We start from the raw sequence: 16,097 nt of genomic DNA on the forward strand, positions 1-16,097 counted from the left end.
GGAGGACTAATCCTCTTTAATTTTCTATTGTCATTCTCTGCATCACAAAAATAATTAGAGTCAAAAACTGCAATGGAAAAATACATGATAAAATCTCTGTTTCCCCTTGTTGGCTATTTTTATATGCTGTTTTCCTTGGTCATTCTAATTCTCTCTTTGTTTGATTATTCCACTGCGGGGGAGGATCCATGTGGTGGGGGCAACAAACACTGTGAATGGGACTCTGCCAAATGAAAGTGCCAACTTCATTGCTCCATGCCACGTTTTTTGACCCTACCTGACACCTGACAGCAGCCAGTAAATTCTGGACTGGATTTAAGGTGCCCTGTGGAACAAACTCTAGATGCACGCTTGTTGCACGCAGCTTCTCCCTCACCACCCCTGCTTTTTCACAAGCTATGCACAAAAGTAGATGCATGCGGCTGAACTAAAAATGCAGTGAGATGAGTTTGATATCACTAAGCGGGTCAGGAACGTTCTTTCTGATAACAGATGCTCTGTTTCCAACCTCAGCCTCCCCCACCCACCACCCAACAAGGGCCATATTCTTGTACTGTCTCTGAAGCTGCATGATCGCAGTGGATTGTACAGAAGCATGTTGTGATGGAGCCACACACTTCTACCCCTTTTGTCCAGTTGATCTGGGCATGATGGGTCAGTTCAGAGTTCATCATATGTAAACACCATTGTACCTGCTGAGCAAAAAACAGAGGAAAGAGACATTTCAACACAGCCCTTTGCTTTCAAGGTAACTTCTCATGTTTTACAGGGGAAAGTGTTGAATGCTATCTGCAAATATGTTGATCTTGGCAGCAAATGTAGCCTCAACAGCAAGAGCAGAGGAATCGCTCTTGAGGTCCTGAATTCAATAAACAACACATGTGGACTCAGAAAATGGTCTTTTACAGGGGAAGGAGTAAGACTTATATTGTGATATAACTTGATCAAATGATATAACTTGATAGCCTGCCAAACTCAGGCTGTATTAAACAAGATAGAATGATCTGGATTAGATTAATGTGGTCACTCTGTTAATGCTCAGCCATACAATAAGATGCCAAACAAGGCTTGGGGAGAGAGCACTGATGATCGTTCAGGGCTATTGGAATCTCTGAGAGTCCCTGAAATGAATTTTATATATTTCCTGATCTGAAAAGATTTCTGAACAACTATTATTCACTTATCTTCTCTTTTTAAAAGTGCTTCGAAGTCTGTGAATGTTCCCTTTGCTGTATGGGGAAAGCTCTTTGCCTGTCTCTAGTTTAGCTGCACCTAACTGCTTTTGCTTCTTCTTTGTGTTCGTTGTTTTTGTATGTTTGTGTTTCCATTTTGCCGCATGCCTAATGGCTCCTGATAGGATGAACTTTTAGACCTTCAGTTGCAAAGAAACCTAGAGTATTTGGACCAACAGGTAGGCTAAGCTGGCTGTGTTTCCCCTCTCACCACTTCACTACTCCCCACACATTCAGCCTTGGCTCTGCCAAACCCATCTTCCTCCAGTCCTGTTGTCAGGCCTGTGTCATCCTCCCTTTCCTGCACCTCCTTCCCTTTCCCCAAAATCTCTTGATGCTTGTGCTAGCACTACTGGTTCTCAGTTTGTGTTAACGTTCCTTGTGGGAGGGCAATGCCCAGAGATGGGCAGCACAAAAATCCAATGAATACATATATAAAAATAAATAAATGTTTCATTTTGGGGATCTAAAAAAAAGAAATACATTGCTTGTCTAGAGATCTGTAGATTTCATATGCTAGAAGGTGTGTTTCTCTAATGCATTCCTGACTACAGAATGTTTACACAATATTCTGACTAGATTTTCTAGCAGAATTCTGCTGAAATATTCACATGGGTGGAGGAATGTGGTGTTCTTGGCAAATATTTAGTTGGGAAGTAGCCAAAGGGTGTACGTGATTGTTGTGCCTTCCCTTGCATAATCATCTTTCAAAGGAAGACATTATGAGGAGTGCCTCTCACTAAATATTTTTTTAAATATTACTGAGAGGGCATCTTGTCCTCAAGAAGTTGTTGCGGAATTTCTCTTTTCCCCTACAATTTTTTTTAAAATCATCCCCTCAGTTTCTCTGCTCATAAATCTGGTGAAGAATTTCAAAAAAGCCATTTGTATACACCACAGACATTTCTTTGAAATGTTTTTCTTCTTTGAATGAAATGTTGAAAGCCAATTCTTTTTTCAGTTGAACTGGTAAAAAAAATGTAGGAAAATTTCTTACTGCTTTCTACTTTTATTTTTAATTTGACCTATATATGGATACATTCCTCCTCCCCTCAGAAGATTGGCTTTGTAAAATTCATTATTGTCCTGGGGCACTATTGACCTTCCCACCAAGACCAAAAGGCAGGTGTTTGTTTTGATTACCCTACCTACAAACTTGCCTGCAGGAGGTGTGTTTAATGGCAGGGTTTGCCCCAAGTGTCCTAGTGCTTCCAGTGTAGGACCTGTGGAAGAAAGAAATGGTAGATGAATACCTAACCCAGTCATTACTAGGGGGTCCTTGGTGCTCTCTGAGCTTGGTTTTCTTGCAGACATTTCATGACTAAACTATGTAACATCATCAATTCAGTGATTATATTATATAGTTTGATAATGAAATCTTTGCAAGAAAACCACAAAACTCAGAGAGTACCAAGGATCTCACAGTTCAACCCTGAGCTACAAATATCCCCCCTTCTGTCGTTACAGTCACTGGTGTCCTTGCTAGTGGGTGAATGAAATCTAGCACTGGCTGTACTTTAAATGGTTTCTCTCTGATGAGAATAGCAATGGAAGCTAATTAGAGTCCTCACTCATGCAGCTCAACAAGTCTTTCCTGAATCCCTGTTTCTTGAAGCAGTTTATATGTTTCACAGACTCAGGTGGTAAACTTTCTTTAGATTGTACTGCAATAGGTAAGGAAATTCACCTGAAGTCTGAAAGAATATTTATTTGGGAAATCCTGCACCATCTTAGCACTCTGAACTACACAGGGGGGGGGGGAGGAAGGAAGGGTTTTGTTTGTTTGTGTATTTGTTTTTGCAGTATGAACTGTCACAATCCTGCTGTTCACTTTTTAATGTGCTGATTTAACAAATGGATCTATAGGTAATAAGTAGCTGAAGTACTACAGTCCAGAATTCTAGCAACACATTTTATCAAATTAGGAAGCAACAGCTGAGGAGCAATTTTGGATAGCTATTAATGTTTGAGGATCAGTGTAAAAATAAGAGGGGGACCTCTGGGATATTCATCTGGAGTTAGAGCATTGGATGTGAGGGATCTTTACTAATTTGACAGATATGCCAAAAGAATAGACCCCCTCCCATCCCCACCTACCCACCCCGCTCACACACCATAAAAAATTGTCAGGAAGGATAAATTTCAGTTTACCCATTCCGTAAACTGTCTCAGTAAATATTTGTTTTAAAAAAGAAAGAAAAATGTTTGGAAATCTAAACTTGAATCTCTAATGTTCTTCCAAGAAGTGAATTTGCATTTAACATTTAAATGCAAATTCACTAACATGTGCTACCAAAATTTATGTATATGTGAAGCACAATGGTATGCTAATATACACAACTTTCTGAAATTTTTGATGTAGGCTGCATGTATTAAGGTAAAGCAAGACTGAAATTACATTATATAATTGAAAATCATTTACACATTAAGAAAATATTTATTGTTAAAAATGCTTGTAGAAATTCATACTGTATAATGGAGAAAAAATGTGCAGAAAACCACAATCCAGCAAGTGAAAATCCTTATAGATATCTATATATTAAGAAAAATGTACACATATTCCTGTGATTTTCTTTTTTTAAATCCAGGAACAGGACATACAGTAATAAAGTTAAGAATGTAAATGAACATTGTAGACTAAGTGAACCTGAACTTTACAAAGCCCACCTGGTTCTTTAGGGACACTGATTAATCTAAATTATTTTTATTCCTTCATCTTTCTGTCTCCTTGTTGTATTTATCAGACATTGGATTTTCTATCTGTTCCTACAACTCCATACATAACAATTTCTTCATTGCCAATAACCTTAGCTATTGGCAAGAAACATCAATCCTGCATCACTGTATTTCAACTTTCTCAATCAGAATTACTTGAAGTGAGCTTTAAGCAGATTGAATGAACTCTAAGTTGTATCAGAATCATTATGCAATGCCACAAATATCCCAACCAGAATTAGCTGCTATTTTTGTTTGACTCAGCAGGGACTAAGCAAATTGATTTATCCAGTTTGAACTAAAGAACTGAATATGCGCAAAGTATGAAATATAGTCTGTGGCATCCCTATCAGGCCTTGAACATTCATGTCATATTGTCATACAAATTGCCAATTTAAATAATGACACCATAATGTCTAAGGCAAGTTCAAAAGTCTTATCTTTAATGTGATGTTGTCATCAGGGGCATGCCCAGTCATTGCCAAGCCTTCCTTCCTTCCTTGCCTGGTGCAGGTGTCCCCAACTCCCGATCTGTGACCCATTGCGAGGCCACAGCCTATTGGGAACTGGGCCAGGGAAGTGGTAGGTGAGTGCATGTGCACACTAAACCATCCCCTCTTCTTCCTATCACACCTCCATCGGTCCACTGAATCAGAAAAGTTGGAGACCTCTGTCCTATAGCACTGAATTGTCTCTGGATTCTTCAACTTTGCAAAACCTCTAGTACTAACAGATTTATTAGGACACATGCTTTTGTAAAGCATATTGGAATATCATACCACATTTATTAATCTTTCGGTTCCCCCAAATTCTTTGCAGTTTAAATGTAAGTCGCATGAATTGTTCAAATATTGCATGGAGAAAAATTGAGGCAGCTAGAATAAAATATTTAAGATTACATTTCTTAAATGTGTATGCTACCAGAATATCTGGTATATGGATGAAAAAGGCCGAGCAATTAAGACACTGGGTTTGTCGACTGGAAGATTGGCAGTTCTAGACCTAAGTCCCACATGGCAGAGTGAGCTTCCATTACTTACCCCAGCTCCTGCTAACCTAGCAGTTCCAAAGCATGTAAATGCAAGTTATCTAAATAGGCACCATTTCAGTGGGAAGGTAACAGTGTTCCGACTGCCTTCGGCATCTGGACATGCTGGCCACATGACTGTGGAAGCATCTTCAGACAGTTCTGACTCTTTGGCTGTAAAGTAGAGATGAACATTGCCGTCTAGAGTCAGACATGACTGGCAAGCAAAACCTTTACATAGGTATGTATGTATGTATGTATGTATGTATGTATGTATGCATGCATGCATGTATGTATGTATGTATGTATGTATGTATGTATGTATGTGAAGTAACAGGTGAATTCAGATATAGTCACCACATAAAATCCAGTTTTTATCATAAGGCTATCTGCCCACCAGAAAAAAAATTACACATTTAAATTTGGTAACTAATACATCAAGCAGATAAACCAAACAACCTTCCCTACAATTTAAATTTGAGATTCAGTAGTATTCTCAGCATATTACATAGTGTTAAGACATAGCTGTTGACCTCTGAAAAACATCAAAGAAAATCAAAGCTTTTTGAGGAAATGCTGGCAGAGAATTTCAGCTGGAAATTAAAAAACATGATGACTGGCTGATACTAGGCTGAAAAATGCCTGCATTGAATCAGTGCTAGTTCCAAAGCCAATCTCATTGTGGCTTCAGTGTCAAAGTCCACCACTATACAATAATTTGGAAGATGTGAGTCCCTAGGTTGGACTGAAACCAAGCTGCTGGGTTACTATTCATGGTAGTGGGATTCTGCCTCTCTCTTTTCATTGTAAATTTTCTAAACCTTGCAACTTTGCAAACCCCTTTGCAGCTTTCCATCTTCCATTTTAGAACATAGGAGAAAGATTATAGTATACCATAATCAATTGGAATCATTCTGCTTCCAATTTTTTTTTTGTTATGCCCTGGTGATTTGTGTTTTTAAATGCAACTGATTCAGAACCTCTGTTTATGTTCCTTGTGAGATGTATGAATATAGATGTAATCCTGTTGACTTTTGTTGAAGAATGAAAATTTATTCAAAGATATATCTTCTAACCTATCCTTGAGATTTTGTTTAAGCAATGAATATTTTATTATATATGGTTTGTTCTCTAAAAATCTATATTTAGAAGGAATTCAAAAATGAGAAGATACATACAACCCTACATAAGTGCCTCTCCTTCCTCCAGGATCAGTCTAAATAACCTATATACCAGGGGTCCCCAACCACCGGTCCGCGGACCAGTACCGGTCCGTGGAACAAGTCCTACCGGGCCGCTGGTTTGCTGGCGCCGCCGTCTTTTGATGAAAAAGTGCTTCCGGTGAGCTTTTCCGGGAGAAAGCTCACCGAAAGCACTTTTTCATCAAAAAGATGGCGGCGCCAGCGCTCGGTGAGCTTTTCCGGTAGAAAGCCATTTCTACCCGGAAAGCTCATCGAACGTAGCGCCGCCATCATTTTTGATGAAAAGTGCTTCCGTGAGGTCACCGGAAGCACTTTTTCATCAAAAAGATGGCGCGCCCAGCTGATGCCGGTACCGGGTCGCGGCGCCCAGCTGATGCCGGTACCGGGCCGCGCAAAAAAGGTTGGGGATCACTGCTATATACCATATGCAGTAGGATATGCACAAATAATGCTTTCTAAACGAACAAAAATCTTTAACTCAGATTTGAACTGTGAACTCTCTGAGCTTGGCTCTTTGCTAAGTAACATCATCAGTGAGAGACTTTCTGCATCTCAATACTCCAGATTTAAATAATCTGTTCTGTTGAAACATTTATTTCTGAGAGGCAATATAGTAACTAGTCAGGCCGTATACCTGAAGAAAAGTCAATTTAAAGCTAATTTGCACTGCTAAGGACTCATGTGAGCTACTCTCTATTTTAGAGCAGTCTTGGTTTTTCCAAATGGAAAATAGAATATGCAAAGGGAACTGGAGGTACGATATAGTGCATAAGATTAAAAGAGAGAGACCTAGTCATGATTAGCAGCAGCAGCTTTCCTTTGCTTTCTTTTTCAAAATAGAAACAAATTATTTGCTACAGCAACATCTATTTGCTTTGTTTGTTAAAGAAGTAAAAAGCTGCTCCCAAAGTAAAATACTGAAAGGTAGAAATGGGAGCTACATCCATTCCATTTCAACAACCCCCTTTCTGGTTGAAATCTTCCTTTCTTGCACTATTTCTGTAACATAACCTTTGCCCACCAAGGTCCTATTAATTAGACCCATAGAGGAAACAGATTAGAGTTTCCAAAGGACCTGTGACCAAAGCAATTTCCATGGGAGAAAGAACGGTTTGTAACTTTCTTCCTTTCTTCATTTTCAAAGTGGCAAATGCCTATTTTGGAGGGGTCAAAAGGGAAAAAAAATGCAGCAGATCCAAACATGGATCTACTGTGTTGGTCCTCCAAATAAAGTAAAGGATATGGGGGGTGGGGGGTGGACAACATACTTATATGTATACATACATAGTTCCCCCTTACCCCAGAAAGATAATCCAATATGATTCCTCCAATGTAATGTCCTTCATTTTAAACTATAGGATGGTGTCCTGGCCCAGTTGCCTGTCCAACTGACTTTGTATGGAGATGGAGAGGTTCTGGGGAAGGCCAAAAAAGGTTATCCTGTCAGTGAAATCTAGTGCTTGTACAATGAGGATTCTTGTCAGCAGGAAGGAGGCAGGATTGACTTCTTCTCTCCAACCAGGCTTCCCTTCTCTGTGACGGCGATTTATACAAATCAATAAACATGTGCATGTAAATTGCAGCAAAGAATTAAGAGGAGACTGTCCATACTCTCTGCCTTGATGAGGTGCTTTCTATCATAGAGGATTGCCTTGAGATGATGAGCTGCCTTGTGGAGATGCCTCGTTTCACCTCAACAAAGAATTAAGATGGACCGCTCTGCCCCAGTTGGCCATTCCATTCAGAAGCCCCTTATTATCAAGTGAACTGAAGTGGTTATTTCTCCCTGACAAAGAAAAATGTGGGGCCATTTTACTTAACAGCTTTTCATTGAAAAGACTCTTCCGTTGAAGTCTCAAGAAAGTTCACCACCCTTTTGAAGACCTGCATGGTCTTAACAATTATCATACAGTGAGCTTCATTTTGGTACCTCTCTCTACTACAAGATATGAGCTACTGATCCAGATAGTTCCACATTTATCTTAGGGATGACACAAGTTTAAGCTTGAATAGAAATGACTCTGTCTCCATTAGCATCATGACTGTTTTTCCTTATCTGCCACAGATGAGCGAGAGCGAGACTTTGATCAGTATGGTGAACAGAATGGTGGAGAGCTCCTCTCCTAGGGCTCAACTGTACTTGCAAGTAAGACATCACAGAAGCTCTGCCATCAACCATGACATTCCAGCTGTTTTTGCATATTGCAGAACCATCCAGTATCATTGTTCCATGCCTCACCTCCACAACCATCTGTGAGGTGGCCATTCAACTTTCCATCCCACAGTTGCCTTTGTTTACAAACTCATCATGGCATCCATGCCCCCCTGTGCTAGTGACTCCAACAGAAGAGGCTCTCTTAAAATGATTTAAATCCATATATTTCTTTTGAGATTGATGAAAGCAACAAAACCTACCAGTTGATTAGTTTTTTCTAATGAAAAAATCTTTGTTATTATATTTACATAAATTATGATACCTCTGGAAAGTGGTTAAGCATAGTAACATCTATAATTATATTTACATGAAGGAAGAATAAGTTTTTCCACAGCAATTTACCCTTATAATGGTAGAGTTGTCTTAGATTTTTATAGAGATTCTGTTTTTGTAAGCTTGGCATTGTTCATTTTGTATTGAGCAACACAGTCAACAACGGAATAATTAGAGCTGCATTCCTCCCAATTACTGCCAACCATCTACCATCAATCTCTGTCTTTGGCTTCAATACTTGTTTTGTAACTTTTAGCACTAAAATATATTTTTATGGGTTTGCACCACTCTTTAAGAAGAACAGCAGTTGAACATTGCTTATAATTGCTGGTTAGGTGGAATATGTTTGGAGCAGTCTGAGTTCTGTTTATTATATGAGAAAAGTGGATTATTGTATATTTGATGAGACATTACAAGTCCAGCGGCAAAATGCCTTATTTCTGTTAACAGATGCATTCTTTCAGAGTAAGAACCCCATATATGGTGGATGGAACTGAAGCAAAACTATAGGGAAGAGGAGATGGGCACATTTGATCTTTCTTATACCCCTTTTAGGGAGGGGCTTTTTGTACTCTCTTCATGAGGCTTTGTGAAGAGGTAGATAGCTCTTCTTAGAAGTCTAAATTGGTCTCTGGCTAAAGGTTTTGAAAGTAGGTCATGAATCCTTTATTGACTTATATGTTGCTATTCTCTGGCCTACTTGCACTGGAGGACCTGAAGATGGTTTTCAACTGTCTTCCAAACATAGATATTATTATGTTGCATAACATTCACAAAAATATGGGAAGATACTACAGACCAAGGCAGGCCTTTTAGCCATTTTATTTATGTAGACAAGCAGTGACTTTTTAAAGATTTCAGTGCATGTGAAATTCTTTGGTAATGATATTAAATGGTATTAAAAGTAGTAATAAAATATGTTTTAAGATGTTGTAATAGTTAAATAAAAGCATGATGCATTATGTTTGTGGGTGAGGCTTTTCCCAGCAGTGCCTTTTCCATTAGGAAGTTCATTCTAATCGGTTCCTGCCAAGTATATGGTAAGGCCAAGGGGGTGAGATGGCTCAGTGGTTAAAGATGCTGAGCTTGTCAGCTGAAAAGATGACAGCCCAAGTTTGAGACTTGAGTGCCACAAGCTCCTGTTACTTGGCCCAGCTCCTTCCCACCTAGCAGTTCGAAAGCATGCAAATACAAATAGATGAATAGGCACCACTTTGGTGCAAAGGTGACAGAGTATTGAGTGCCTCGGCATATAAATTATGCTGGTCACATAACCATGTAAAGTGTCTTTGGACAATGTAGGCTTCCTTGACTAAAAAATGGAGATGAGCACTGTGCCCTAGAGTCGGACTTAACTGGACAGGGGGAAACTTTATGTAGTAAAGCCATAATGGAGCCGAGCTAAGCATCACCAAACCTGGGTTCTGATATAGTGGTGTATGTGAGGGTTTCCTGTATTGGTACTTATTGGTCATGGGTGTCCACAGAGAGAGAATCTACAAGATGGCAGGTGCAGGGTTGTGATCAAAATCTCAGTGCTTTGTACATGCATGGAGATGACCAGAGAAAAGAGATTGGATTTAATTACAACACCACATCCATCATTTTGACTCTCCCTGCAGATCCTGCCTTAATCTGTATTCTCCTCTCATACTTGTTCATACAACTGGGGATAAGTGCAATTAGCAACTTCATTTTTCCAGAGAGAAGAAAATCCACAAAATTTGAGTTTGATTATGAAAGCTTAGACCAAAAGGGCAGGGTTCAAAAACCACCTCCTTATTTTTTTTTTTATTGCATTGTATTGGTTTGCTTATAAATTTAAGTCTGGATGTTATATAAAGCATCTTCATCTTGAAAAATATTGTCCAGATTTTTGCAGTTTTGAAATCAGCAATTAAATTGGGGATACAATCCAATCTATAAAGATTCCATTATTGTAATTAAGTACAGGTTCTCAAATTAAACTATCACTGCTCTCACTAAACAGCCTTGTTAATCCAACTAAATCTAGCTAAAGGTCATATTATCCTGAGCAATCTGTTTCTAAAAAGTCAGGATCTATATATCAGCCATTTTCATCATATTGGCATATGATGTATACATGTGATGGCATAGACCCAGGAAGCTTTATGCAATGCAGTGTATATCCATAACAATTGTTATTAGGCCAACAAACACCATCAAACAATCTTCTTGGCTTTTTGTGCTGCATTCTTGCTTTGTATATTAACATGAAATGCATTAGTGTCTGTATAGAATAACTCTTTTGCACCGTAGTAGTTATGATAATTTTAAGGAACTTTTCTCCCCATAATCATCCTAAATTCTAGAGGGGCAAGGAGAATGGGCCATATCCTTAATTCTCATTACAAATATAGATGTAGTAATCATGAAGGTAAACTATGGCTTTATCGCATAATGTGTATAATTGCCTGATAGTTGGACACCTAGCACTCATGTAAAAGAGCTAATTTCTTCATAAATCTGACCAGTAATTATATAAAAAAGCAACGTTTTGTTAGAAACCTGACTGTTCCTTCCTATGTTGAAAGCAAAAGAGCCATTTTCTTTCCTTGACAAAGAAGAACTGTTTTCAAAGACAGTTGGTTAGATTGGGGGGAGGGAGGGGGACAATTGTCATACATGGTAATGTCTCTTTTTTTCCTTCAGTTATGTGTTGTTTTTGAGAAAGGCTTGGAAAATTTAATACTTAGAGTTGTACAATCTGATAATGTATGTGTATGTACCGTATGTATATGTAAAGGGTGGAGAGATCCACTAAGTAGTAGCAGGCTTGGATTTCCTCAGGGGCTTATTATGACAACATCAAGGTAGAGAGAGCAGCAATGACCTGTTTTTATTTTTTCAGGTGTCTCATTTCCCTGAAGCATATAGAGAGACGCTGCACACCTACAAGATAAATGAGCAACACACAGATGTAAGAACACCTCTTCCTCACTGTCATCTGCCTACTCAATCCATCCCCCATCCTGTTACCACTGTCTACCCTGCATTCCCTGAGGTTCGTGGGGGTTCTTTCTTTCCATTTCATATCTTTAGATAATCCATCTTTTCTGCTAATGGAACTGCAAGGCTATAAAGGCTCTTGATCATCCTCCACCAAAAATCTTGTGCGGTCTCTTTTCCTTTTGTATGTCTCCCTTTTATTCAGTGCACACGCCTTCATGCTGGTTTAATTGTTTGTATTTTCTCTTGCATGGATTTGGAATTCAGGAACTGAGACCAGGCCTCTGGTGGGGTCTAACTGATCTCCATCAAAGCAGCTGAAATTTTATATTTCTCATACTTGATGTCTTCTACAGACTTCATGTTTTATTTCTCTTTTTCACATGGCAGAAGCTTCTAGGAAAACTCTGTGAACAAAACAAAGTGATAAGAGAACAGGAAAGACTTGTACAGCAGCTTCGAGCAGAAAAGGTAAAAGACATGAATCACAAAAAATACGGTAGTAGTATAGACAAGCTGCTTTCCACCCCTATGAATGAAGCTCATTTCTCAGACGTTTTTATAGCCATAACTAAAAAGATTTCATCTTCTAGGCAGTGGTTACATTTAACAGAAGTATTTCCAGTTCCCTGAAGCTAGGAGACTGAAATATTAAAATGTAATTTTGCAAAGTATTATAAATATTTTAAATCTGCCAAGTCATTAAGATTTGAATTGGTTACAAAACTATAAACCAAATACAAATAAGTAATAAAATAAACAATAAAATAAAATAGCAAGTGTTAAAGATAAATGTTCTTTAAATAAATAGATATAAACTATGATTTTCATATAGTGTAGGCAGTAAAAACCTAAATTGAGCCATCAAATATAAGTACCAGGTGTGATTACCAGGAAAGACATTCTGTAATAAGGAGCCCATAACTGAGTTGCTCTATCCCATTCCTCAAAGCTACTTGCCTGGCTTCATTTTGGCGGGGACACTTAAAAGACAGACTCTTAAAGTAACCAGAATGCTTATAGTAGTACCTATGGGGAGAGAGGTGTTCCTATAAGTATCTGGCCCCAAGCCATTCAAAACTTTAAAGAATAATATCAGCTCTTTGAATTGCCAATGAAGCACTGATTTCTTGTGTCTGAATTGAACAGTCCCAATTAACTTCCTGGCCAGTCTGTGTTGGAATAACTAACGTTTTCATCTTCAAAGGAGCCATGCACATTTGAAGATGAAAAAACACATTATAATAATTTAATCAGAAGTTTATCAGAGCATGTACAATTGAGCATTGGCTATCTATTTCAAAGGAGGGTGGTTTTATGAGGTAATTAAACTACCACTGAGTTTCAAGAATACTCCATACTGCTTTCCCAAACTCTCACAAGGGCTTTTAACCTATACTGGAACAAATAATCACAACCACCCCAAATAATATTTCTGATCTCAGTCTGGGCTGAGCTTTGTTTCTTGATTTTCATCCAGGCAATTATGCTGTGTTTCAGAACATTTACCATGTCAGCTGTGTTAAATGAAAAATGTCATCTGTGTGTTGATAATAGTTCAGCTAATATCACAAATAATTTTCCACAGCAGTTTCATGTAAATGCAAAATAGAAATATGAAATAATTGCAATATGACAAAACAGTAACTACTCTCAGCAGTACCTTCTGGAATAGACTGAACCAGTCTTAGTCAGGGAGCTAATTTTAATGGATACTATGGCTGATGGTGCTAAAAACTGTGAAGTCCAAGGAAAGCAACAGGACTGGTGTTCCCTCCGTTTTTTCTCAGCAAAGGTCACTCCCAAGGTGACCAAGTCAGTCTTTGCCACAAAATCCAGGTGAATGTAGAACGTCAACTTTATGCCCAGAGTTGTTTGATAAGCACTTTTCCCTAGAAATGGAACTGTGTGGCACACTTCTGAGTTAAGTTCCTTTAACATGGGCTGATTACCACCTCTTTCAAAGAGATCTCTTAAAATACATCCAAGTTCTTTGGGTCTTGGGGCACAACTGCTTAGATTTGTTACAACTAAATGAGACAATACTCTGGACATCTCAATTAATATAACTGTTCTCATCATGGAATCCAAGTCATACTGTAAAGGAGCAATTTCAATTTACAAATCTTTCACAGCAAATTATTTTATTGGTGTGCATAATAAAATACCCAGAGATACAACTGAATGAACATTTTGCTGCTCCCACCATATTAGAGCAGGTTACAACCTGGATTATTACAGCCAGTCTAACTATAGGTGGACTGAGGTTAACTGCCTCAGTTGACAGGTGTTGAAAAACATCAGAACAGTTAATAATCTGCCTCACTGCCAGGGTTGAAGCAAACTTCAGGTATCAGCTCATGTGACTTTGGGACATGGAATTGGGGGAAGGCTTGGGGATTACATTGACTTGGCACTAATATAAATTTTATTGCAGAAATATTGACTGTAGACCCTTAAATTCTCAGGGTTTTATAAACTACTGTATTCTCCTTCAGAGCCTGATGTATAGGCATGTTTCTGTTTGTAAATGCCTAAGAAAAAGTCCTTATCTAAGAAATGTATAAAGTTCAGCTCTATTTTTTTCTCATAAGTTTACTAGATTTCCACCCTAGAACATGACAAAAGTTCAATTAAATTTAATGATTTTCAAAAGAATAAGAATAGAAATAGAAATAAATCCATGGACATACATTTTAGAAGCAATGTGAGACTCCAAATATTAGAAGCAGTACAGACAGACATACAGGCAGTCCTTGAGTTATGACCACAATTGAACTCAAAATTTCCACTGATATCAAGATAGTTGTTATGTGACTTTTGCCCCATTTTACAATCTTTCTTGCCATAGTTAAGTGAACCACTGTTGTTGTTTAGTTAGTAACACAGTTGCTAAGTGAATCTGGCTTCCCAGTTGACTTTGCTTCTCAGAAAATCACAAAAGGTGATCACCCTGGGACCAGGGGTGGAATTCTACAGGTTCGCACCTATTCGCTAGAACTGGTTGTTAACATTCTAAGAAGCTCAGAGAACCGGTTGTTAGAAGAAATTACTGGCCTAATCCTGTAAGGAAGGCAGGAAGGAAACATTCTGGTGTTGCTTACAGAAACTGCCTCTCTGTTAACCCTTATTACATTCTTGGCAGGACTAGACTTCCTGTCTCAGGAACGTCTCTGGAGTTTTCTTTCCCTCTTTTGCTGGTACTTTGCTTGTGTGGAGTGACCATTCAAAGTTACAACGGCACTGAAAAAAGTGACGTATGACCATTTTTCACACTTAAAACTGTTGCAGCATCCCCACAGTCATGAGAGGCCAGGCGAGGAGATGCGGGCCTCGATATGAGTGATATTGAGTTGGCCATGCCCAGCCAATAACATTTAATGGATAGGTGATTAATGAATATATAGCCACGTTCACCCAGTCACATGACCCAGTCACAAGCCACGTCCACCCAGTCACATGATCACCAAGCCACACCCATCAACTAAGCCACACCCACAGAACTGGTTGTTAAAAAATTTGAATCCCACTCCTGCCTGGGACATTGCAATCATCATAAAAAATGGCCAGTTGCCAAGCATCTGAATTTTGATCACGTGACCATTGGTAGGCTGCAACAGTTGAAAGTGTGAAAAATGGTCATAAGTCACTTTTTTGAGTGCCATTGTAACATCGAACAGTCACTAAACATGTGGCTGTAAGTTTCTGACTACCTGTACGCTAGTCCAGAAAGAGCCACTTAGTTAGAAAACAACCAATTTCAAGTCTTGAATTTGCTTCTGAATCACCTGCCTTTATTAACAAGCATGTATTTCCTGATGCTCATTTCATCACTAGGAGAGTCTAGAGAGTGCACTGATGGGGACACACCAGGAACTAGAGATGTTTGGGAGTCAGCCGGCCTACCCTGAAAAGCTTCTGCACAAGAAGGAATCTCTTCAGAATCAGTTGATCAATATCCGGGTGGAACTGTCCCAAGCCAGCACGGTAATCTAAGAAGTCTTCTGCATTGAAAGCATTCCATTTTCTATGGTCACAAAATGATCCCAGGCATGTAGAAACCTTCAGGGACTTAGTACTATCTGAGGCAGCGTTTCCCAACCTTGACCATTTAAGATGTGTGGACTTCAACTTCCGGAATTCCCCATTACACATGTTAAAATGCCAATGTTCAGAAACCCTGATCTAAGGGAAAGAGTTATATTAGGTTTGATTTATCCCATCATTCAATATCATTCACAGATATACCAATGGAAGCATACTGATGGAATAGTTGACCCTCTGGTCATATTTATGGAGATTTTTAGAGGCTTTGGCCTTCTCAGCTTTGCAGCCTTCACTGCTTCTCCAGCAGCATTAGCTGCTGTGAAAACCAGGTGCTTCCAGCTGAGCTTGAATGGGCAGTCTGTTCTTCTTGCTTTGGCAATGATGGTGCTGCCAGGAATTGCAAGAATTGAAAAGAA

General features: G+C 38.9%; 1 protein-coding gene across 12 annotated transcripts in view; it reads left to right on the top strand.

Moving 5' to 3' along the window:
• Positions 1 to 16,097, top strand: part of PLEKHA6 (pleckstrin homology domain containing A6) — a 214,915-nt gene that overhangs the window by 168,241 nt on the left and 30,577 nt on the right. For 7 of the 12 annotated variants that reach the window (XM_087959705.1, XM_087959713.1, XM_087959714.1 and 4 more), the window contains 5 exons: positions 1,358 to 1,411; positions 8,242 to 8,322; positions 11,537 to 11,689; positions 12,025 to 12,105; positions 15,472 to 15,621. In XM_087959705.1, the coding sequence (XP_087815831.1) occupies positions 1,358 to 1,411; positions 8,242 to 8,322; positions 11,537 to 11,689; positions 12,025 to 12,105; positions 15,472 to 15,621 (519 nt within the window). The remainder of the gene's footprint in view (positions 1 to 1,357; positions 1,412 to 8,241; positions 8,323 to 11,536; positions 11,690 to 12,024; positions 12,106 to 15,471; positions 15,622 to 16,097) is intronic. The other 5 variants (XM_087959710.1, XM_087959717.1, XM_087959711.1 and 2 more) reach the window with 4 other exon arrangements.

This window comes from Notechis scutatus, chromosome 3, assembly GCF_049901735.1.
Source record: "Notechis scutatus isolate UNSWTSFEM ecotype Mainland chromosome 3, rNotScu1.2, whole genome shotgun sequence".
Lineage (NCBI taxonomy): Eukaryota > Metazoa > Chordata > Lepidosauria > Squamata > Elapidae > Notechis > Notechis scutatus.